The following is a 24104-nucleotide window of genomic DNA, read 5'->3' on the forward strand; positions in this document are numbered from 1 at the left end:
AGGGTGTCTGTTGGCAGCTGGCAGTGGGGGTGCTGCCTCCACATGGGGATCCCGGACATTGCAAAAGAGGACACCGGTGTCCAGACACTATCACAGCAGATACTACGGGACCCTGACGGCCGCTCCTCAGGGCCTCGGTGCACCTGCACCTGCTTGGAACATTTTTGCCCCCATTCATTTTCTTTCTTCCTTTTCTTTTGCTTTTTAAGAGCATGAAATGCTTCGCCAATTTGCGAGTCACCCTTACCCAGGGGCCATGCTAATCTCTGTACTGTTCCAATTTCAAGGTGCATGTGCTGCCAACGCAAACACTGTCCCCCACTAATTTACTGGCTTACTTTCTTCCCTGCCTCCCAGGCGTCTTGAGAGGTAGCAGAACAATCGTTAATGACCCAAGACCTTGAGCAAAAAAACCTTTGGCCTCACTGAGCCACCATTTTCACACCTATAAAATGAGGACACCAGCGCCTGGCCCCCCTGTGACTCTGCTGTACTCTCTGCACCCCTCCGTGGTGGGGGTACCTGCTGCCCTGACCCATCTGCCCCCGTCCTTGCTCTCCACCTCGCCTTCAGTGTCTGCAGTGAGCAGGTGCTGTCACTCCTGGTGGAGGTGGGGGTGGGGGTGGGGGCGGGGGGCTGGCCCTTGCACAGCTGGGATAAAATAGGTGCTGAGTGACCTCTGATGAATGAATGTCCACGTCACAGGGTTGTTCTAAGAGTGGCCTGAGCCCGTGCAGGGAAGTGCTTTGCACACTGGGAAGCAGGTGCCTGCCCCCATGCTGTCATCTTTAAGGAGGCTCAGCCCATGGCCACGCCAACCACCTTCCGGGCTCTGCCCCTGGCTGGCCTAGCGGGCAGCTCTGGGCCTTTGGCAGAGCGTTCTCATCAACGATCTTCACACCCCGCCCCCACGCCCTTGTGTGCTGCCACTTGCTTTAGAGGAGGTGTGGGGAATGATCTCACAAGGGGCAATTAGCAGCTGGCCTTGAAGCTCCTCCGAGGGCCCCCTCGCCACAGCCACACTGGCTGTCCTCTGGCCAGCGCCTGCAAAGCCGCAGAGCTCAAGACCCCACCCCTCAGCACCGCCGTCAGCCTACGGCTTGTGTGCCTCACGGTTTTCAGACGCATCCCGGTATCTATCTAAGTGACTGTAGATGCGAAGCCTCTGAGGCAGGTCAGACAGGTAATACAGCTCAGCCCCCACTTTACAGCTAAGAAAACTGAGACTTTGTTCATGTTCATGCCTGGCTTATGCCAACAATGTAATCTGACCCAGTCCGGCCTTCTGGACACCCCTGTTTGGTTGAGGCACAGATGAGCGGGATATTCAGAAACAATTAGATCCCAGAGTGGGTGAGGGGTGAGGACTCAGAAAGGGTGGCTGAGGGAGTCTGGTGACTTTTGAATCCGGAAGCCTGAGCAGAGTTTTGGCAGGTGGGGTGGGCTGGGAGAAGACTTGGCCAAGGTGGGCTTCAGCCATGGCCAAGGGGCCGGAGTGGCTGGCATGTGGAGTGGGGAGGGGGCAGGCGACAGGGCCGCAGGAGAGGCCAGTGTAGGCGGCACCTGCCCCAGTGGGTGGGGGGGCGTGGCCGTGGGGGGGTGGGGCCTGCGCTGTGTTGTGGAGAGAGGTGCTCTGGAGAGGCAGAGGCTGGGTCCTCATCTACAGATTTTGGGGTTTGTCAAAGCTCCTCCGGCCTCAGGCAGCAGCTCCCACCTTCCCTTGAGCCTGAACTCCTAAGAGTCTGCCTCCTGTCTGGTTGGCCGCAGGAGGAAGGACAAGACTAAAGTTCACGTGAGCCCCGGGATCCAGGGGAGCTGACACATACTGGCCAGGCCATCCGAGCACGCCAGAGCTTGGGGCGACTGTACCCCCCGCTGCACCCTTTCTTCCCCTCCTCACCACACGAGCCTCCTCCCTGTCCCTGTCTTGGGACAGCAGTGGCAGCTTTAGGGCCTTGTGGTGACAGCCTTGGGAGGGTGACGGTGTCCTCTCCACAGCGCTACAGAGGAGGGCCCCGCTTTCCTAGATGAGGAAATGGCCACTCAGCTAGGTGAAGTCACCCCCCAAGGCCACGCATCTCGCCCGTGGTCAAGCCAGGTGGCCCCTGCTATCTCTGGAACTTGTGGCTGCTCTCCGTCTTCCGGAAAGCTTGCGGAAATTACAGATTCCCAGCGGCCAATTGCCAGCCGGTTCCTGAGATTCTAATTCTTTCTGTCTTATAGGGATAAGGACCAGCCAGAACCGGTGTTTTCCTAAAGCTCCCGCATCTACTGTGCGCACAGCCAGCGGCCCCCCTGGGCCGCCCCCACGCTTAGGCATTGCACGCTCCGTGAGGAAACACGGGGTGCACAGGCCGGCCATGGCCGTGATCACGCGGGCTGGCTCGTCGCTGGGCGAGACGATGATCCTTTTGTACTTGACATTTTCTTCTGACTTTTCTTCATTTTCCAAATTGTCTTTCATGCGCACGTATTGCTTTTCTAATGAGAAAAATAAACAAGAGCGTGGAACGGGGACGCTTCGGAGGGGCGAGGATGCGGGAGCTGGGCTTGGCGGCCCTGGGCTGGCCTGGCTCTCCCGAGCCTGTTTGTCATCTGGGAAGTGCGGCCGAGAGGTTAAGTGAGATGGCAACTGCCCTGCCTCCCTCCGTCCGCCACGACTTTGGATGTCCTCTGCCAGTGTCCAGATGGAGCCTCCTCCCCCCTCACGCCAGGACCCCCCCTTCCTGCAGGTGAGCAGGGGCTCTGGGGGCGCCTGCGTCCCTGCAGCTGGGGAGACTGAGGCCAGAGCGGCGGGGGCTTGCTGGCCCTGGTACCAGACACGTAGAGGTGTTCTCGTGCTTGCTGCACCCCCCTCTCCCCGCCAGTGCCTTGCTCAGTATGTGTGAGGGGCAGCAAGTCACCATCTGTGTTTTCCAATAAAAGAAAATGAAAATTGAAGCACATTAAAAATAGCTCAATTGGGATTCCAGGCGGGGCTCTGAAGCCTGCTGTGGCAGAGACGCCCAGCCTGCCCCCCCCCCCCAGCCTGGCACCCGCGCCACCAGGAAGTCATCTGAGGCGAATGTCTCCCGGGAGGGGCCGGGGCGAGGTCCCCATTGGGACCCCACATTCTAGAACCCCAGGGACTATTCTCCAGTCTTAACTGGAGGCAGGAAAAGATGGGTTTAGAGCCAAAGACAACCCCTAATGGGCAGACTCTGGGTGCCCCTCCCCAGCTCCCAGGACCCCCAGCAGGAGACTGCTTCCTGGGGATGTCATGGGGCAGGGGAGGGAGAATACCCCATGGCCCAGAGGAAGGCAGGCCGGCTGGGGCTGGGGGCAGCTCGCCCACCCAGCACTGAGGCGCTGGGAGCCGGGGCGAGGGATGGTGCATGCACCCTCTGACACCCTACCCCAACTTGGCCTTTCTTGACCCGTGACCTGGGGAAACTGCTACACCTCCTTCAGCCGCACTGTGCTGGGGGTTTCCTCGAAGGGGGTGATGAGAGGCCGTAAGACAGCAGCAAGCTCTTAGCTTGGCGCCTGCTGTGCCGTGTTACAGTCATTCTCATGACTGATGTTGTGCGAGGTGGGGATGGGAGGCTGAGCAGGGGGGGACCTGGGTGACGTCCCGGGAATAACAGTAGGCTGTGCACCGACTCCAGCTGTTCCCCAGACGGGGCTGGCACCCACCCCAGGGTGCTGTTCTCAGCCGAGATCTCCACTTCCCTTGGGGTCCTCCTCGCAGGGTCCTCCGTACCTGTGGCCTCATGTACGATGCTGACCTCAGAGAGGGCTGGGCAAGGGGAGCCCACGCCTCTGGCAGAGGCCCACTGCCCGGAGAGCCTGTTGGGCCTGGGTGGCCTGGGAGTGGCGAGTGGCGAGTGTCAGCAGAGGCCAGGCCGCGTCCTGCCCGACAGCCTCTGCCCGTTGCCTCGCTTCTGAGTCTCATCTGCAAATGGGGCTGGTGATAGTTTCCAGGCTCTGGGAAGATTAGGTCCCTGGAAGGGCTTGGCACAGTGAGCACTAGATGAACTGTGACCCCAAGAGTAGACCTGCCCCTCACCCATCCAGGCATGGGTTGCTGAGCCTACGCTGCCTAGTTACATGTCTCTACAGATGGGCCAGCCAGGAGATGCTGGAGGGGAGGCCTGTCCCCACGCACACCTGTGAACCCCAAGCACCCCACCTCTCAGTAGAGGGGCTGGCCTTTTCCTTAGCCATGGAGTGAATGAAGGTGGGGTGGCAGGGGTAGGATGGCATGCTTGCTCCTTGTTGCTACCGTAACAAATTATTGCAAACTCAGGGGCTTTTAAACACACGTTTATTACCTTAGAGCTCTGAAGGTCAGATTCTGGAATGGGTTTCACCAAAATGAAATTGTCGATGGGGCCGACTCTCTCCAGAGGCTGCAGGGAGGAGCGCTTTCCTGGTCTGCCCAGCTTCTAGAGGCCGCCCCGTTCCTTGGCTTGCAGGCCCCTCCTTCCAGCTTCAGAGTGCCCCTCTCCATCTCTGCTTGCACCCTCACGCTGACCCTCCTGCCTTTCTTTTGAAAGAATCCTTATGACCCGTTGAACCCACGATAACCCGGGATATCTACCTGTGTCAAGATCCTTACAAAATCTCCTTTGCCACGCAGCATTCATGGGTCCTGGGAATTAGCGTGGGGACACCTTGGCGGGGAGAGGGCGTCATCATTTTTTCTGCCACAGACCAGACAGCTAGACTCTGCCTTAGCCTTCCCCAGAGGGCCCTGGCTAGTAATAATTACAGTATCATAACTTCCATTTGTTGAGTGACCACTTTGTGTTAAGTGGTGTAGAAATTTGCGTGATAACAGCAGTAGTGTTTTACCAGGCACTTTCTATGCCAGATCTCATCCACTGTCACCTTCCCTGCTTCCCCCAGCTCAGGGAGGGAAGTGGCCTGCCTGAGGCCCTAGGGGTCAGAAGGGGGGCTCGGGTGTGGGTCTGCCAACCCAACTCCCAGGGCACACACTGGGATTCACCTGAACTCAACAGCTGGGTCCACTGCCAGGCCCCCTCTCCCATCACCCACGTGCCGGTGAGCTCTCCTCTCCTTGCTTACACGTCGCCCTCCCCTGTCTGTGGGCTCCTCCCGCAGGGACTGGGACTGCGGCAGGCCGGTGAGCGCACAGTCAGGGGCTGTGCTGGGACCACAGGAGACAAGAAGAGTTGTGGTGTATGCTCGAACCATCCCGTGTCCGGGACCAGCGCAGGGTGTTGGCCCGGCCTTCCTTTCCGAGGCTCTTCGTCTGTAGACCGGGTTCCTGTTGGCACTTTGTCCCTCAGTGGGCATCGACCATGGACCCTACACCCAAGCCTGGGAGCACTGTTGCTCTGGGCCTGATCGGCAGGCTCCTGGACCAGTTGTGTCTTTCTGTGCCTCAGAGAACTTTCTGGGACCCTGCTCTAGGTCTGGGCCCCTACAAGTGTTAGGTTCCACCTTGCCTTGGGGTGTTGGGTCAACCCACAGGGAGCCTCAGTCTTCCCTTCTCTATATCAGGCACTGCTTGCTCCCTCAGCCCAGTGTGACCCCTTTACAACCTCTGCCCAGACAAGGAGCCTCCCCCACCCTGGGGAAGCCCCTCCCTGCAAGGGTGGGGAGTGGCTAGGAAAGAGGCCTCAGGATGGGGAGAGAGCACCTGTCCTCCTCACTCATTCAGCTGCCGGCTCTGGCAGGATTCCTTAGAAACTCCCTATTCCTGGCGTCTTCCGTCAGGGTCTCCCCCCTTCCCCAGAGAGCTCAGCTATAGCCAGCGGGAAATGGGACAGATAATTGCAACTTTAAATAAGGCCAAGTTAACACTCCCTGCCAAGCCCAGCACAGGGGACTCTCAGCTTTGATAGGCTGGGGGAAGCCCCAGACAGCACTCAGAATCCCAACTCTGCCTCCAACGCCCTGGTGACCCCATGCAGTCACTGCCCTCTCTAGCCTCAGTTTCCTCACCTGCTAACTGGGGGCGCAGTGGTATCACACACTTGTTAAAAGTGGTTAGCACAATGGCTGGCACATAACACATAGCAGGCACTCAGTAGCTAGAAGTCAGGATTACAGCGATGACCCCTGTTCAAACACAGCTGCCCAGCCCTGCCAGCCCAAAAGTTTCTCTCTTCTCTGGGATCTGTTCTCCTTGGCCTCTGAGTGTGAGTGAGGGGTGACGACGATGCTGGTACCAAGCCCTCCTGAGCTCAGTTACTGCGCCAGATCCGGTCCTAAGAGCCCCCCATTCGTGCCTGAGAGTGAGTCTCGTTTAGTGCTCCCGTTTCCAGGTGAGGTCCCCGCAGCTGCCGCTGTGGGGTGTATGTGGGGGGGAGATCAGGATCCCCCATCACGAGAGGACAGAATCACCCACCACACACCTCAACCCTGCCAGCGAAGCATCCTGCCCCGGCAGCGCACACGCCAGCGTGGCGAGATGCTTGGGGTTCCAGACCCAATTTCTCAATTAGAGCAGGAATTCCTGAGCAGCTCCCAGCGTCAGCGGGTCTGCGCGGCCACCACCACTACGGAATTCCTGGCCCCGAGGAGCCTGGTCAGGGTCCGGGACGTTGAGGGCTGACTGGGGCGGGAGCTGGGCCTGGCCGGCCGTGTCCTGCCGTCTCCCGGGGCCAGCCAGGCCTCACAGTCTGTGGCCCGGCTCTGAGCAGGGTTGACCCGTCGCACTGTGGACTTGCAGGGGCTGCCTGCTCACTGTCCACACGAGGGCTGTCACTTGGTCACACTGGACATCAAGGGCCGCAGGTGCCCCTTGGCTGCCTGGCATTGCAGGCCTCCAGGCCCGGCCCCAGGCTGGGGAGGGCACCAGGCACTTCAGATACCTGTCCTAGAGGGTAGAGAGGGACTTTACAGGCAAAGAGGCGGACATGTGGGCAGAAGGAGTAGCAGCTGCAGGCTAGGAGGCCCGGCGGCACCTAGCACATTCCAGGAGCGTCTTTCCTGCCCTGGGCCACACTCACGCTGCTTTGCCGACTCAAGTGCTCCATCTTTTCAGAGAGGGTGTCCGGGCGCAGGTACAGCCAGCAGCAAAGGCTCAGGGTGGGAAACAGTAGGTTTCGGAGCCCTGACAGGAGCAGACAGGCCTCTTGGGGTGGAGGGAGGTGGGGCAGGAGCCGAGGCTAAGACCAGCCCTAGGCAAGTCTTGAATGACACACTGGGCTGGCCGTCCCTCACAGGTGACAGGAGGAACTCTGCCAGGCCTGTGTGCACCTGGCCAGTTTCTGGGGCAGCACTGGCCTAGAGGCCTGTGGAGTCAGAGCCGAGGAAGGGAGCCCTGCCCCGCCGATGACCGTCATCTCCCCAGGGAAGCCTTCGGTGACCCTCAGAACCATCTCCCGCGTGGGCAAGATGCTCCTCTGTTGCCCCAAGCTGAGGAAAGCCGGCTGCAGATGTGACTGTCCCCACCCACCTCGGGTACCTCTGAGAGTGGCCGTGTCCTCCCGATGTCCCTCGGCTGCAAAGGCCCGTGCTGGGAAGAGCACTGGACTGGGCGCTGGGCAGCCTGCCCCCTGCCCATCCCTCCCTGCGCCCCAACTCCATGCTGCACAGCAGATCTGGAAACCCCCATTCCTGACCCCACCTTCTGCTTAGGCCTCACCTAGAAGGCTTGTTGGGGTCAGAAATCAACCTTTCCCACCAAGTTGCAGGGGATCTTGGTCCACGAACGTGTCTTCAGCAAGCCTCAATTTGACTGTCTGCAAAATGGGGACAGTGACACATCCCTTGGAGGGCCTGGGGAGGCATAGATGGACTCAGATGGGATCCTGGCTACCCATGGCCTGGCGCAGTGCCCAGCATAGTGGGGGTGCTCGTGGTCTGTAGCTGCGGGGATGCCGGTGGAGGGGTGACTCCTCACCTCCTGGCAGTCCCTACCTCCCTGCATCTGGTTCAGAGTTTGTCTTCTCCACCCCAAGGCCCACTCATTCCAAGTCCGGTCCTGCTTGGCCCTTCTGCAGTCAGCCTGGCGTGCCGGCCACGTCACGAGTCCTCGCAGCTACAGAGAAGCCTCAGGTCTCGGTCTTTGGCATCATGTTCCAGGGAGTCCTGGGCGGTGGGGATTGAGCCATAACTGATGATGAAGACAAGGACGCTGTGATCATGAAGACAACGCTGGGAAGTTACTGGGCAGCACTCCTGTGAAACATCGACACACACAAGTGTCCCAATAGAGCCATGTCTGCTCAGCTGCCCGGGATGCTGGCAAGGACAGAACCTGCTGCTGGCTCAGGAAATGGTAGGGGGCAGGTGGAGTCCCCTAAACAGAGACGGTGTCCCAGGGGTTCTGTTACTGCCCCCAGCTGCCAAGGGCCTCGGGCAGAGCTGGTGGAGTGTTAACACAGGAAGGATGCAGGCGTTCCAGAATCAGCTCCTTTGACGCACCGGCTTGTTGCAGGAAGAGGGCTCTGGAGCCCTCAGACCTGAGTGGATTCTTTGCTCTGCCCTGGACCAGAGATGGCTTGGGGCAGCCATCTCTACCTCTCTGGTGCCGACAGCAAATCCTCATCTGTGCAGTGAACCAGTCACACAGTAGAATGCAGCGACAGCCGAATCAGGCCACCCCGCCTCCAAGCCTCCCTGCCGCCCCGGGAGGGTCCTTGCCAGTCTGCCGGGCACAAGAGGTTCTTTGGGGTGCCTGGAGCCCGTTTCCTCGGAGGTCTTTCTTCTCCCTCACACAGCTCCCTGCAGGCCTTTACACAAGCTGTTTCTTCTTCCTGTAACACCTTTTTTCCCTCTGTTCTTCCAGCCTAGCTATCTCTGGCTCAATAGGTGAGGTTCAGGTCAGGTCTCCTCTGATCTCCAGGCAGAGGTGGGGTCCTCTGCTGTGGGGCTGTGCCTGTTTGTGTCTGGGCTTCCCCTTCCAGACTGTGCAGCAGGGGGCCCCAGCAGTGGGGTGGTGGAGGTGCTCTGTGGGGCAGGGTGGGCCTCAGCCATAACCAGGCCTGATGTGATGAGAGAAGCCAGGTGTACAGGCCAGTGGGGGTGCAGGGAAATGGGTACCTGGGGGCAGAGGGAAACCAGACTCAGGCAACAGGGCAGAACCTGCTGCCAGCCTGAGCCGTGGACCAAACCTAAGGTTAGAATGTGGCAGCCAGAAAGTCCTCGGACACTGGCTGGGGCCATTAAGGGTTTAAAGAATATCCCAAAGCAGCATGTTTCTTAAAGTCAGTTGCAGTGTCTGTTTTTGATTCCCGGGTACCCAGTATGGGCCTGTCACAGAGTAGCGTGGACCTGATGTGCTGTGAGTGCAGACTACCTGGCTGGGGGAGCAGGTAGATAGATGGGTGGGTGTGAGGGGTGTGAACGGATAGGCGAGTGTCAGGTGGATAGACAGGCGGAAGGGAGGGGGGAGGCAGGTCCAGTGGGAAAGGAGATGGGTGGACGGACCAGTGGATGGCTAGATGGCCAGGTCCAATGGTGGACATAGAGGCGAGCAAATGGGTGCTAGCATGCAGGCAAGCAGAGTGATAGATTGGTAGAGCGAGTGAGGGTGGGTGGGTGGGTGGGTGACGACACGGCAGAATGGTTTCATAAATACTTGCTTAGATTGGGTGGTTCAGAGAATAGATGGGCTTGAAAGTGAGTAGATAGATGAGTTGGTGGGTGGAGGGTTGGGTAAATGTAACAGGTGGTGGGTGGAGAGATAGATGGATGAATGGACGGCTGAGTGAACAGATAGTTGTGGGGGGTAAATAGGCAGGTGGGTGGGTGGTGGGTGGCAGCTTAGTTTATGGGGCATCTCAAAGGCTGGGTGGTTGAAAAGATGGATGAGTGGGTGTGTGGGTCAGTGGGTGAATGAATGAACAGTAAAATTTCACGTGGCTAATGCCTGACATCTTGCCCAGAAGCAGAGGGGTGGTCTGGATTCTGGGATTTGAGTTAATTGTCCTTCACTGGGAGAAACCGGTGCCAATTAGACAAATAGATCCCGTCCCAGCAGGCCCTGCAGCAGGCTTGCTAATTGACTCCAAACCGACAGACCCTGACTTGGACTTACAGTAGCCTGTGCCTTATTGATTTGTAATTTACACTACACTCGCATCCAAAAGGATTGGAGGTGACTTAGCATATTAAACCTGCCTGCAATACAACAGTTAAAGTAGAGTGAGAAAGCAAGAAGCCTCCATAGAGTGAGACGGTGAAAAGAGGGCCTGATTCAACCCCCCGCTCAGCTGCTCACTGTGTGACACTGGGCAGGTGGCTTAGCCTCTCTGAACTTCATTTCACCTCACCTGCAGGAAGAAAGGGAAGAAGAGATACAGGAACAAGGGGACGCAAGTTCAATAGGAAAATGAATGAATGATAAACAGATAGGTAAGTAGGATGCCAGAAGTATGGGTAGGTGGATGAACGGGCGGCAGGTACCGAGTGGAATGGTAGGTGAGGGGGTTAAGTGAGAGGGAGGACGACCAAGCAGGTAGGTGGGTAGATGGATGGAGGGTGGCTGGGTACACGGGGACAACAAGAAGTTAGCTCAGTGGTGTTGTCATCAAGTGAAATAACACATGTGACAGCTCAGTGCAGTGGGCGGAACTAGATAAGCGCTTTGGTTATATGGTGTCTGCAGCCTTCTTCATACCAGTGACCCTGTTTCCTGGAGGAAAAATCCAGACACCCAGACTGATAGTGTAAGCAGAAAAGGGCATTTGATGTCTGGGCAAGAGGGGGAGGGGCACGAGAGACAGGAGATGGGGAGAGAGGCGCTCGCCACCCAGGGACCAATGAGTGAAAGAAAACCCCGGGCAGGGTGACAGTGGGAGATACACATAGGGCTGATGTCAGGGCCATCAGGAGAGGCTTCTCCGAGGAGGTGACACTTGAGGGTCTTGAAAGACATGTCTGAATGTCCCAGGCAGATCAGGAGAGCAAGCTGGGCCACAGGGAGAAGGGATGCCAGGGTCGGGGCTTGTCCAGTGGGCAGAGGGCAGATGCGAAATATTTAGCAACCACCTAGGGGCGTTGACAGTAGCCAGCTGGGTGCCCAGGCCTCCTGACACTGTTAGTCTGCCCACCGGGGCCCTGGCCCCTCGGAGTTTTCCTAGCCTCTTCTGTGAAATGGTCCTGCCTCAGCCGCTGGCAGGGTCTCATGAGATGAAATAGGCGCTTCACACTCGTAGAGGCTCAGCCATGCTGATGGCCAGCCTTCTTTTCTTACCTATTGAGTCGCCAGGGTCTGTGGATTCATTTAAGTAAAAGGACTTTCGAGATTAAAAATCACCGGGTAAGTGCTGGCAGTGGGAGCCAGCCTGGTGTCAGGCAGCCTGAGAGGCAGCGGGACTGCGTTCAATTTCTGGTTTGCTGTGTGACCTTGCCCAAGTCACCTAACCTCTCAGCTTTAGTTTCCTTCTGTACCAAAGACGGCCAGGAACAGACGTCCCTTAGGGGTGTCCAGAGGACTCGTGGAGCTCTCACGTGTGCAGGGCTGTTCCCATCCCTGCCTCCCTTCTTCCCCTTCCTCAGCAAGCCCTGGTGTTCATTTACCGCCCACCCCGCCTCCCGGCAACCCCTTCCCAGACCCCCATCCATCATCCTGTCCTTTGTGGAGGTTAAGTGGGTCCCCAAGCAGCGAATCCAAACTCTCTGGAAGCCCTGGCCATACAATGCGGCCCGCTGTTAGTGAGCAGCCCGGCTGGCCCGGAGGATTGGGTTTCAACCGGGCGGCCAGTGCTGGCGGATGCCCAGGCCAGCGGTGGGCAGGCGGGGGACGGAGTGAAGGAGCCGGCGTCTCAGGGACTCCTCAGCCGGGCCTGAGAAAACAGGAGCAGGCTCCAGGCAGGCAACCGAGGCAGAGAAGGGCCGCCAAGCGGCAGGAGGACTAGGAGGGTAGGTGCTTCAAAGACCTTGGGCAGAAGGATTTTACATTAGTTGGTCTTTTCCATGAGCCTGAGGGCGGAGTGGGGAGGCCAGTCTGGAAAAACAAGCTGCCTGCTGGCAGGTCTTACCTTAGAAAATCCAGAGCCTTCCTGGAGCTGGCCTGGGCTTCTCTGGCATGGCCACCCTCACCCGCCTTGCTTTGGCCAGCGTCGCAAGTCTTCTTCGGTGCTCAACTAGTTTTCAGAGAAAACCCAGTTGGGCAGTCTGGGTTGAAACCCAGCTGTGCTTCTTCCTGACTGTCTTCAAACAGGTTTCTTCAAATGCCTCAGTTCCTGGTCCATGCCAGGAGGGCGACAGTACCAGCCTTTCTGGGTACGCAGCGTGATTAGCTCAGGTCTAGCGCCGAGGGCCGAGTGTGAAAGCTATGCTCTTCCCTTTCCTGTTATGCAGCAGCAGCCTGGTGATTTGGGGGGTAGGCTCCTGCCCAGCCCCTAATCTGCCCTGTGTCCTTGGAGGACATCCTTAATCCTGCTGAGCCTCAGTTTCCCCATAAATTTGCTCAAGGATGTGAATAGTCAGTGTTGATGAAGCTCTTGCCCACGGCCAGCCTCTGTGAAAAGAATTTTCCAGCATGTCCATGGCCATGGCCTTGAACTTAATCTCTTGATTCCTGACTTTTGTCCCCTCTTGGAATATCTGCTCTGGACAGTGCAAAGAGTCCTCTGATGCCCAGCCAGTGAGAGTGTGGGTCAGGCCTCTAGGCTGTGGCTAGGAGCTCACCAGGTAGCTAGCCCTGACGGGCCAGCGGGGTCCGGAGGGGCAGCTGCTGCAGGGGCCACACAGCAGGGTGCCTGGGCTCTGGGCTGCTGGCCAGTTTGGGGTGGAGATCCCTGGAAGCAGGGATCCATCCATCTTCAGGACAGGCTATGATCTCATGTCCATATTCTGCAGACAAACCCAGCCACTACCCACCTCAGGAATCCTCCGTAGCTCCCTACTGCCTGCAGGACATCATCTAAACTCCTCCACCCCATACTTGAGACCCTGTACATTGTGCCCCATCCTCAGCCAACTTATCCTCCCACCATGTGGGACGTGCTCAGCACAGCGCATACTGCAGTTACAGACATGAACTTGGTGCAAGGACTCCGCTACATCACGTCCCGGCCATGAAAACCAAATCCGTCCTCCTTGCCATCAGGAAACACAGGCCACGAAGCACCTACTTTATGCACAGCTGTGATGAAGTCCGCCCCAGAGCCCACCCTGGTCATCAGGCTTCACGCTGCCCGGACTGTCCCGATAGCCATTCCTCTGTCCTTTGATTCCGCTGCGCCCTTGGCTTGGCATGCCCCCCACCCCCCGTTCGCCCAGCTCAAATGCCACCTCCTCTGAGCCGCCTTTGCTCATTCTCTGGTCAAAGCTAATCCCTTCTTCCTCTGGGTTTCCTGGCTCCCGCCTAGCCCAGCCTGTTCCCTCTGCCGCTCCCTGTAGAGTTCACATCGCGGGCACTAGTGGAGACTCCTTGAGGGACGGGCCTGCTGCTGTTTCTGTGCCCCTGCACCCAGCACCCAGCCTGGTGCACAGTAGGAAGAGCACACGTGTATGGGAATGACCGTGGTCTTGTTACTTAGCTCAGGAGAACGCAGGGAAAGCTGCCAGGAAGAAGTAGCCTTTGAGACCATGTTGAGAGAGAAGTTAGCCAACCAAGCTGGTAGGCCAGGCATTCCCAGCAAGGAAACCGTGTCCACTGTGAGGGTGGCAGGACCCTAGTGGCGTGCGAGCGAGCGTGTGGCTGGAAGTGGCTGGAAGTAATGCGGTGGCCCGGTCGCCAGGGATCTTGACTGTGTTGTGGGAGAGCTGGGGCACCCTCCTGCTGGCAGACCAAGGGCACCAAGCTCAGTTAAGACACGATCAGACTCAGGCTTCAGAGAGATCACTCAGCCGCGCGGGGGGTCAGATATCTGCACGAGTGCCAGCACCAGCTCTCGTGGTGAGGGAGGCATCAGAGCGCCCCCACCCCGAGGGACACCCCGAGGCTGAAAGCAGCAGGACCCGCCCATAACAGGCCACTGCATTCTCGCACGGCCCATTTCATAGATGGGGAGACCGAGGCCCAGAGAAGCGCATGGACTTCCCGCAGTCACACACGGGCGTGCTGGAGCCGGGGTGCTGGCCTGCACCGCCTTCCCCCTCCCCCCAGCTCCCTTCCCTTCCCACCCCCGTCCTCACACGGGCCCACACAGAGGGAGAGAGTAAACACACAAAGAGCCTTGGTGATTCTGTTTTGTGGCGTCTGTTTTTTTAAGGCTATAGCTGCAGCATCTTAAAAATAACACAGATGTGCAATGAGGCACACGTGGATTCAGATCCCAGGCCTGCCCGCCCGCGTGCCCTCGCGCCCCCACATCACCTCTGACCTCAGTTTCCGCATCTGTAAGATGGGGATCGTGGAGGGGTTCTCTGCTCAATGCCTGTCGCACAATAGGGGCCTCATGGAAGTCACGCTCATGTCTGGCTCGCTGGCGTGCTGTCCACGTGTAGAGTCCTTGGCCCGAGAGGAGGTCAGACAGAGCTGACCAGGGTCGCAGCAGAGGGTGACCACCGGCCCCAGCCTGAAAGCAGGGGGTGGCGATGGTGTCTGCAGGGCCCCCAGCAGCCACCTCCTGTCGGCCTTATGCTAACGACTTCAGTGTGTCTCCCCTTTTAGCTCAAATATTTCTGCAATGCACACTGCTCCTTCACACACAGCCAGAGGGGCCTGGGGGCCTCCCCAGCCTGTGCAATCAGGGCCTCCTGATTGCTTTCCTCTGTACAGCCTCCAGGAAGGAGAGGGGGTGCAGGGGCAGTGTGCTGGGGCCAGAGCCACCCCGTGGCCCGACCCGTTTCCCCACCGAGGAAGGCCGGTGGCACAGGCCCGGTTCCAGTTTTGCCTGGGGGCTGAGATGCCCACACGGCCTCGCTGTCCTCCTCTATCCATTGGGATCTTTTTAATGGTCACTCTGAGCATTGAGCTTGGAGCTGGCCCTTTCTGTGGGGTGGGTAGGTGGATGTGCTCAGAGGTGGTTAAGCTGGGGAGGGGCGGGGCGGCACCAGGGAACCTGGCAAAGGTGTGGGCATGCGGACATGGCCCAGCAGGAGGGGCCTGGGAGAACTGCTGACATTTCCTGGGCAGCCCCTGCTCTGCCTCTGCAGGCTGGGCCCTCAGCTCACCCCTGCCCCCTTCTCTCGCCATCAGTCACCACAACGCAGGCCTCGCCCCCTGCCTCTGCCCGCTGTCCCGCTGCCTGGCACGCCCTTCCTACCCGGCCTCCTGACTCCCGTCTAACTCATCCCTCGAGGCCCCACGCCAGCGTCATGGCCTCCAGGCAGCGCCTGTACATTGGCACCTTCTCCCTCCACACCCCGATCGCAGCCCCCAGCACCCATGCTACTCCCCGCCACGTCTTTGTGACATGGTGCGGTGATTAATTATCTGCGCTCAGGGGAAACAGCTTCCCCTGCGTGAGGGATTGTCACTGTCACGGTGGGCTGGGGCTGGGGACATTCGCAGCACTTCAGAGGCAGACCCAGTGGTCCCCAAAGTGTCGGCAGTGAAACGCCAAGAGGGAGTTTGCAGATGAACAATCCGCTGTAATAGCTTTGTGTTTATTTTCCTTCTTTTCATGGCAAGTGATACTGGTTTTCCATCTATACGTAATGATTACTTTTTCCTCTTTAAACTGTACTTAAGAACAAAAGCAGTCAATGAGAAGAAAAAGATGCTAAATGCTAGCATCGGTTGTATGTGGAAATGGCTGAATCCTATAGTGGCCCTGGAGGAACAGAACTCGAGCATCTGCTGAAGTCCCACAGTTTAGCCGAAGACCAGTAGTTCTGTGCCAAGCTCTGTGCTGGAACTTCAGGGCCCCAGAAGAACTTGCCCTTACCCTCAGGGCACGACAGCTCCTTGGAAGAGGATGGCAGATGGGCGGGCCTACTCAGGGCACGTGCGTGTGCCACACCTGCAGCTGCCGAGCTGTGGGGTGTGTGCACTCAGGAGGGCTGCTAAGAGGTGAGCTGAGCCACAGTTCCACTGAGGAGAGGAATTAGGGCAGGAAAAGCAGGTGCGGAGAAGAAGGCGGTCAGAGGACTGGGAGTGAGGGAGGGTATCTGGAGCGCAGCTTGTGAATGTGTGACCTTGGGCAAGCCCTGGCCTTTGGAAGCCTCGGTTTTCTCCTCTGTGAAATGGGACACTCTCAGCTCTCTCTTGATTATGGTGAGGATACCTACGAGGGTCTCTGGCTCCTCATGGACAGAGCCTCTGTCTCAGCGGACTTGAGTTCTCTTCTTTTGTAGAGTTCTGGGGTGTTCTGGGGAGAAGGATGAAGTGGACCTGGGTTCTGCTTCCTGAGCCCACCCCGGGTCCCTGAGGCAAGAATTACTAACTCCAGCGTTCTTGGGGACTGAGTTTGACATTGCGTTTGGTGAAGAGGAACAAGAGGGTACTTGAGGCACCCCAGGAAAGCAGCACCAGACAGCTAGGTTAGGGCTCCCCAGAGGCCACTGAGTGAGAGGCTAACATGTGTCAGATGTCTGGGGGTGGGGGAGCCCAGCAACCTAAGCTGGAGCCTCTTGAACCATTTCTACATTTGGACCATTTTCCAGGTGAGGAAACTGAGGCTTAGAAAAATCGCAACGCAAACCCCCTGCTCTGCTTACTTGCCTTTTGCAGAGATAGGAGGGAAGTCAAACGTGCAAAGCAAAAGTGGAAGGCACATTGCAAGCCCAGATGCTCCCTCCTGCCACTGCCCAGAGGGAAGCAGCCTTCAGTGAGGCTTCCAGGAGGGAGACCAGCTGCTGCCCTCTGCACCCTTCCCTGGGGGGACGCTGCACATTTTACACTCCCTCTTAGCCCTTCCTGTCTGTGAACCTGTCAGCCCATTGACTTCCAGTCCTTCTGAAAGCCTCGCCTCGCTTGCTCCAGATGTGAAGGCAGAGGCAGGCCCCCACAGCCGCCCCGCCCCAGCCTGAGCTGCTCAGGGGCCCAGAGTTTGAGCACCAGCTTTCAGTATGTGCCTTTTGGCAAGTGCTTTGCCCTCTCTGGACCTGCGTTTTCCCCCAGTACAACAGGGATGTCAGTTTCTAGTCCCTCCTCTGGGCTGTGGAATCCTCTAGTGCTTGGCCTCTGGGTCAGCCCAGGAATTCAGCCAAGGGGTGGGGCCACCTGCTTGGCGGGCTGGCTTCCCCCACCCGACTCCCTTCTTGTCCCAAGTAGAGTCTCTCCTCTCCCTTGTTCAACACGGCTCCCGGCAGCTGTTCCCCGGGCCCAGGCAGAGAGCCCGGCTTGGCGCGTCTCTGGCTGAGGCCGATGAGAGAAAACAGGTTAAAAGTTCAGCCCTTGTTCTCTCCAGGAAGAAAAATCTGTAGCATTCGGAGTGTGAAAAGAAACCCTTTTTTCAGCTCCAAAGCAGCACAATAGAACTTCCCTCCAATTTGCCATCAAAAAGATGCCCTTGGCACTGGGCTCCACGTCCCTGGCACCCCTCCCTAGTCCCTGAGCAAAGGGACACAGTGACCGCAAACACAAGCCACAGGTCACTGCTGGCCAAATGCTTCCTCCCACTCTCTGCCCTCCTCCTCCACCTACCCTGCTCCCTGCCCTAGTTCAATTCCTAGTTGCCTCCCATTTCAACCTGCACTGTGACCTGGACAGACGAGGAAAGAAAACTGGACACCTGCCCCCACCCTCATCCCCCTACTTCATCCGGCCCAGGTATTCAAACTAAGTCTAGAAGCTATAGGGTAGGAGGCAGAGCTGTGCAACCCCATTTTCCCACCACCTCCCCTGTGATCTTCAGGAAGTCCTTCCCTCAGTCTGTGCCTCAGATGTTCTCTCTGTAGAATGAGGTGTCTGGGCTGGACCCGAGATAGCACCTCCAAAGGTGGGAGTTGGTTTCCTAGACTAGTGTGACCAGAAGCGTGGTACAGCCACAAAGTACAGGGATTGATTGGTGATGTCTGCCCTGGGCACAAAATGGAAGCACAGCAGCAAGCGCACCTCACTCACTCTCACTGAGCTAGGGGGTCTGCTGTGACCTTCTAGATCTCCCTGCCTACTCTCTCATGACTATTTGTATTCATACGCATCTCCGCTATCAGACTGAATTGCTCTGTAGTAGGGTTTTGCTGTTCATCATTGTCTACTTTGGGGTACATGCCTACACAGTACCTGGTATATAACAGCATCAGGTATATTTGTTGAATGAATGCTTCAAACAGGCCCTTTTCAATCTGTCCAATACTTTGCAATTCAGTTTAGAAAGTATTTTTGAAGCCCCTGGGTCAGAGATAGGGTAGAGAGGAGGGAGGGGTCCTGAGCCTGATCTGGGGGTGAAGGTAGCTCCCCGGCTCCTGTCGCAAGCTGTGTGGCTCCTTCCAGCTGCTGGCATGAGGGGAGGCAGCTGTGGCCCTGGGTGGTTCAGAAACTCATCTGCATGTTCTGAGACCCCCTGGGCCGCAGTGCTCACCTGCAGCACCCTTCCCCCCTAGGGCCTTAGAGGGGCAGATTTGCAGCCCTAGGGAAGGGGCCCAGACATGGGGACATAACGAGAGACTCCAGATTCCTGGAGAATAGGGAGAATATTCTTGACTAGAAGTGTGGGCTAGACCGCTAAGATGTGGGCTAAGGATGGGGCTCACCTGGGACCAAGCCCTGTAAGATCCCCATGCCCATTTTTAAAGAATTTGGTGCAAGTTAAAAAATGAACAGACACCCCAGTTTGACACAATTTCAAGACTTCGTCATAGATTTTGAAGTTCATGCAAGACACTCCAGGTTAAAGCTCTTCTGAATCTTTAAGGAGGGAAGGGGGTTGGTGGGACATGAGTGGCTGGAAGGGTGGGGCATGACCATGAGTGGAAGGGCTGGAGTTGGCCCTTCAGGGGAAGAATCTAGAGAAATTGTACCAGCTGATTGGCTGGAGGAGGGGAGTGGGTGGGGTTATGGAAGGGGGGGTGGATCCTAACGGGGATCTGGTAGGATTATGGACACGTGATCGGTGCATCTGGTAGGATTATGGACACGAGATCGGTGCAGTGGAGGTGAGTGGGACTGGATACAGAAGAGCCCCTCCCCCCAGTGGGGGGGGCCTCGGGGTGAGTGACAGCGCTCTGCAGACAGGCGTACATTGACTCTTTGTGTTCCCCACAGAAACACTGATGGACTCCACCACGGCCACGGCAGAGCTGGGCTGGATTGTGCATCCACCATCAGGGGTGAGTCAGTGGTCCCCAACCCTGCCTGTGCCTCAGGATATGGCCAGTTCTGCTGGGAGCTCTGGGTGCCCCTCACATCCCAGTAGTTTTCCCTCCTTCAGGCCGAGCCTGTCATCTTCCACCCTCCTGGTCCTTCGGTGGATGGAGCCAGGTTACCATGACAACGCGCTGCATGCCGTGATTCTTATCACATGGGATCCTGAGGGCAAGGCTGAGCAGTGGTACCCCATTTTACAGATGAGGGAAAACCGGCATCTACTAAGCACCCAGGGTGTGCCACATGTCCTAACAAGAATCTTTACACCTAACATCTCCAATTCTAGCGGGAGGAATCACCTCCATTTTATAGGTGAGGAAAAGGAGGGAGCCAGGGAGCCACCGGCAGCAAGTGATGGGACGCGGGTTTGTCTCTGGGGCTGTGCTCTGCTCCTCTGGCACCCCGTTATGGGTTTCCCTCCTGAGCTTTATGACCACACTTCCTTGGGCCCAGTGACCTGCGCCCATGTCAGTTTCATACTCCCTGAGAGCAAAATGAGCACAACTTGAGATTTCCTCTTTGTCTCCACAGCAGCCAGATGCTGCTTTCAGGCAGGCTATGGGGTTAGAGGTTCCCGAAATCCTGTCTCATTTGGCCATTCAGAGTGTGATTTGGGGCCAGTTGATTAACTTGTCTGAGCTTTAGTTTCCTCATCTGTAAAATGGTGATAAGATAGGACACTTGTGGTGTTCTCCCACAAAGTGTCCAGCACCTTGCCAGGCATAAAATCGGGTCCCAGTAACAAGTGGCTGTAATGACTGTCACCGCCTTCATCGGCGTTGTCATCATCAGTTTTAGTATCATTCACTCCTCATCCCCCTGGCCTCTAGGATAGTTCTGGGCTCTGAGGCTCCCCTCCTCACTCCCCCCTCCCCCCAGCTTCTCCTGGGACTCAGCTGCTGCCCCGGGGAGCTGTACCCCTCCCTCCCCCAGGCCGGTGCTCTCAATAGGCAGGGCCCCAGGGTCAGGCCTCTTTCTGTGGCTCTTTCTTGTCACCAATTTTCCATCTGCGAAGGCGGCTGGGCCCACAGCCCCACCCTTCCAGTAATGAGGCCAGGCTGGGCTGCAGGGCCCCCGGACGCAATTATTTGGGGTGTTTAGGCTGCAGGGCCTCCGCATGTTAATTAGAGAGAGGGGAGAAAGGCAGAGTGCTCTAATTAAGTGCTCTAATTAAGTTCTGAAGAAGAGCAGTGGTTGTAACAAGGGGCTGACTTTGTCACATGGTGCCACCCAAAAAAAAAAAATTAAATGCAATGTAGGGAGCGTCAGAGCCGCCACTGGAGTAGAGGCCCACAGGCCCCTGCTCAACCTGCCCACAAACTCACCCGTCATAGCATCAGCCCCCCTCATAGGCCAGCAGTCAGTGCTCCACCCTGCGAAGACCTGGCCTAGCAAATCTGGTGGATGCTTAAGGACAAAGAGTAGCTACTGGAAGGGGACACTTACGCCAACACCTGCCTCCACTCCAGTCTCTCTGGGGAGAAAAGGCCCAGTGAGGGGAAGTGACTTGCCCAAGGCCACACATCAAGTTAGCAGAGTGGGGACTAGACCCCAGGACTCCCGAGGCACCGTGGGGTCCTCTGTTTGCAGGGAGCACAGGCTCGTCCTGGATCCAGTGGCCTCCCTCCCCTGTGGATGGGGTTACCACAGCACCGTGTGATGATACAACAGAGAAACAAGGCCCTTTTCCAGCTCCCGCCCCCGGCCCAGTGTGGGTGGGTGGGTGCGCGGCCGGGATGCTCTGCTCAGTGCTGGTTTGGGATCTACCTCCTTTGTGCATGTAGGCTGGGTGGACCACTGGTGACACAGGACAAGTTCTTAGAGCAAGTTCTTAGTCCCACACTGCAGAGCAGACCAAGGGGCCCGAGAGTACCCAGCACTACCTGCCCAGGCAGGCTGTTCCCAAGGGCCCAGGAGAGATTTGCTGAATGCAGATACCAGCGGCCAGAGGGACAGCCTGCTGCAGAGGTTCCAGAAGGGTGGGCCGAGAAGGCGAGACGGTGCTGGAGGAGGGCTATGAGCAAAGGCTGGCAGCTCGGCCGAGCTCTGCCTGTGCGGACAGATCAAGGGCCCTGGGCCTCCCATCCCCAGCTTCCCGAGGCCCACCCGAGGCCCTCCAGCAGGGAGGCGCGGGAGTTCCCAGCCTGGTGTGTCCCAGTGCTGAAGCACCTGCCTGAGTAGGGTAGGGAGTCTCCAGGTACCCTCTTAGCCACTGAAAGCCCAGAGCAGAGCTGCTCTTGGGGAGCAGGGCCTGTCTTCCACCACAGGGGTGAGGACCGCTCTGCTGCTCTGCCTGGGATCCTTGAGGGCAAGGACTGTGTCTCCCTGGCCAGGGAGGGAGTTCCCAGGGGGCCGTGTTCTGTCTCACCTCAGGCTCCCCAACTCCGACTGCTTTTGGCATCTGGGGTTCCCTCAGGGAGTCTCTTCCCACTTCTCTTCCGGGGGGGAACTTTTGGGGCAGAGCCCCCCGGGCAATCCCCCACACCCCCTTCAGACTGGTGTGTCTCCCTCGTCGACTGGGGAATTCCTCGGGATCAGTGCTGCTGGGGAGTTTTCATGTAGTCGGGATCAGGCCTCCATTACCAGGCTGGAAGACCCCAAAGTAGAATGGGTACCCCCCTTTAGACTAGGAGGCCCACAATGCTCACTCAGCTCACTCAGAGTTCCATGTACCCCTCAGGCGGGGCTCGTGTCTCCCCTCTTGGGACTCTGCAGCGGCTGAGCCCTGCTCCCCCACCTGACTAGCCTTTCACCCGCAGTGGGAAGAGGTGAGTGGCTACGACGAGAACATGAACACGATCCGCACGTACCAGGTGTGCAATGTGTTTGAGTCCAGCCAGAACAACTGGCTGCGGACCAAGTTCATCCGGCGCCGTGGTGCACACCGCATCCACGTGGAGATGAAGTTCTCCGTGCGGGACTGCAGCAGCATCCCCAGCGTGCCAGGCTCCTGCAAGGAGACCTTCAACCTCTATTACTATGAGAACGACTTCGACTCGGCCACCAAGACCTTCCCCAACTGGATGGAGAACCCGTGGGTGAAGGTGGACACCATCGCGGCCGACGAGAGCTTCTCCCAGGTGGACCTGGGCGGTCGGGTCATGAAGATCAACACCGAGGTGCGGAGCTTCGGGCCGGTGTCCCGCAACGGCTTCTACCTGGCCTTCCAGGACTACGGTGGCTGCATGTCCCTCATCGCTGTGCGTGTCTTCTACCGCAAGTGCCCCCGCGTCATCCAGAATGGCGCCGTCTTCCAGGAGACACTGTCGGGGGCCGAGAGCACGTCGCTGGTGGCCGCCCGGGGCAGCTGCATCGCCAACGCTGAGGAGGTGGACGTGCCCATCAAGCTCTACTGCAACGGGGACGGCGAGTGGCTGGTGCCCATCGGGCGCTGCATGTGCAAAGCCGGTTTCGAGGCCGTGGAGAATGGCACCGTCTGCCGAGGTAAGGGCTGAGCAGGGCGGTGCCCTGGCAAGTGCACGACGTTCGTGGAGGCTGCAGATGTGGGTCTGGCAGCTGGGAGCCCTGCTGGCCAGGGCAGCGGCCGGGAGTTGGCCGCGAGGCGCTCGATGGCCAGGGTTTCCAAATTCAGATACCGTTTGCCTTCGTGGAGGGAGGCATGTGAATGGCACTTCTTGGATGACGGAGCGTCTGTGTGCTACAAGGGACGTACGAAATGATTTCTGTAATAAGAGGTCAAGCATTTCTTGCTTTAATTCCTACAAGGCTAATGGTGGTGGGAAGTGGTGCTTTGTGTCTCATTTACCAAAGAGATGTGGTTTCCTTTTTCAGAAAATACATAGCTCGTAGTCAATGCCGTAAGTCAACATTTTTGAGATTTTCCTGTATCGGTCAGTAGAGGCCAGGCTTTGCTGAAGTGACAAAACAGTCAAGTTTATTTCTCAGCGTACATGTCCATTATGGGTTAGCTTGGGGTCCTGCCTCTGGGAGCCAAGTGGATGGAGGAGTCACGGTCTTGGATGTTGTGATCATCAGGAGGAAGGAGGGAGAGTGGCAGGCTTACCCTGGCTCTGGATGGTCCACACTGGGTGCACGTTTCAAGGTGAAAGCAGAGTCCCCTGCACCTTTCGGAGGTGGAAGCAGGCCCGTGACTACTGCCAATACCAAGAGAAGGCACTGTGCAGTCTCACTGGGGGTGGGCTCCTGGACCCCGCTTTTACTGTGTGCTGAGTACTTGCTGTGGCTGACGATGAGCAAACGTTCTTTGATGTCAAGAAATCGAGGCTCAGAGAGCTGGCCCTGAGAGTACGTGAAGAAGCCAGTCTCAGATAGGGTGATCTTAAACCTTCTGAAGCACCTACCACTGAAGTTAATGTGAGGAAAACCGTTAAGTAGACAATAATACAGGTGGTTGATTATGGCAAAGAATCACAAAGGTAGTTTGCGATCTTAGAACTTAGGACATTTCCAAGAGGTACTTTGTGGTAGAAAGAAAGCTTTGAAGATAGATTTGGGTGCCAGTCCCAGCCCTGCCAGCTGATAGCTATCTGTCCTGGGCATAATACGTCACCATCTTCATGAGGGGGTGGTAAGGGTTCAAGAATTGAAGACCTATTAAGCACTTAGGATGGTTTCTAGTATATAGTAAGAGCTTAATAAGTGTTAGTTCACACGATGACAGATACAAAGCCCCGCCTGGAGTGGGCATGGCAATGGCACAGAAGGGTTGAATCTACTTGTGTCCCTTGCATTTCCCCCCTGGAGTCAGATCCCGGGGTGCTTCATGTGCCCGTGAAGTGCTTGGACCCTATTCCCGGGCCCCTGAGTGGAGCTGGTGAAAGTTTTGCCTGGGGAGAGGGATGGTTGAAATGATTATTACCTTTATTCAATGCCTGTGCCTCCCCCTTCCATGTTCTGAGAGAAAGTTCCCAGGAAATATGGAGGGTGCAAGATGGGAGCGTTGGCCTGTGGGTAAGCTGTTGAGGGATCTCGAGAGAGCAGCTGCCTGCACGGCGCACCCACACTGATGGGGAAA

The 24104-nt window shown here is 57.4% G+C and overlaps 1 protein-coding gene across 2 annotated transcripts in view; it reads left to right on the forward strand.

Moving 5' to 3' along the window:
• Nucleotides 1-19011: 19011 nt before the first annotated feature.
• Nucleotides 19012-24104, forward strand: part of EPHB2 (EPH receptor B2) — a 106395-nt gene continuing 101302 nt past the window's right edge. Inside the window, exons 1-2 of one of the 2 annotated variants that reach the window (XM_012722660.1) lie at nucleotides 19012-19071; nucleotides 21868-22552. In XM_012722660.1, coding sequence (XP_012578114.1) covers nucleotides 19015-19071; nucleotides 21868-22552 — 742 coding nt within the window. In that variant the 5' untranslated portion in view covers nucleotides 19012-19014. The remainder of the gene's footprint in view (nucleotides 19072-21867; nucleotides 22553-24104) is intronic. The other variant, XM_012722661.1, reaches the window with a different exon arrangement.

This window comes from Condylura cristata, unplaced genomic scaffold, assembly GCF_000260355.1.
Source record: "Condylura cristata isolate star-nosed mole 26May11 unplaced genomic scaffold, ConCri1.0 scaffold00008, whole genome shotgun sequence".
Classification (NCBI taxonomy): domain Eukaryota; kingdom Metazoa; phylum Chordata; class Mammalia; order Eulipotyphla; family Talpidae; genus Condylura; species Condylura cristata.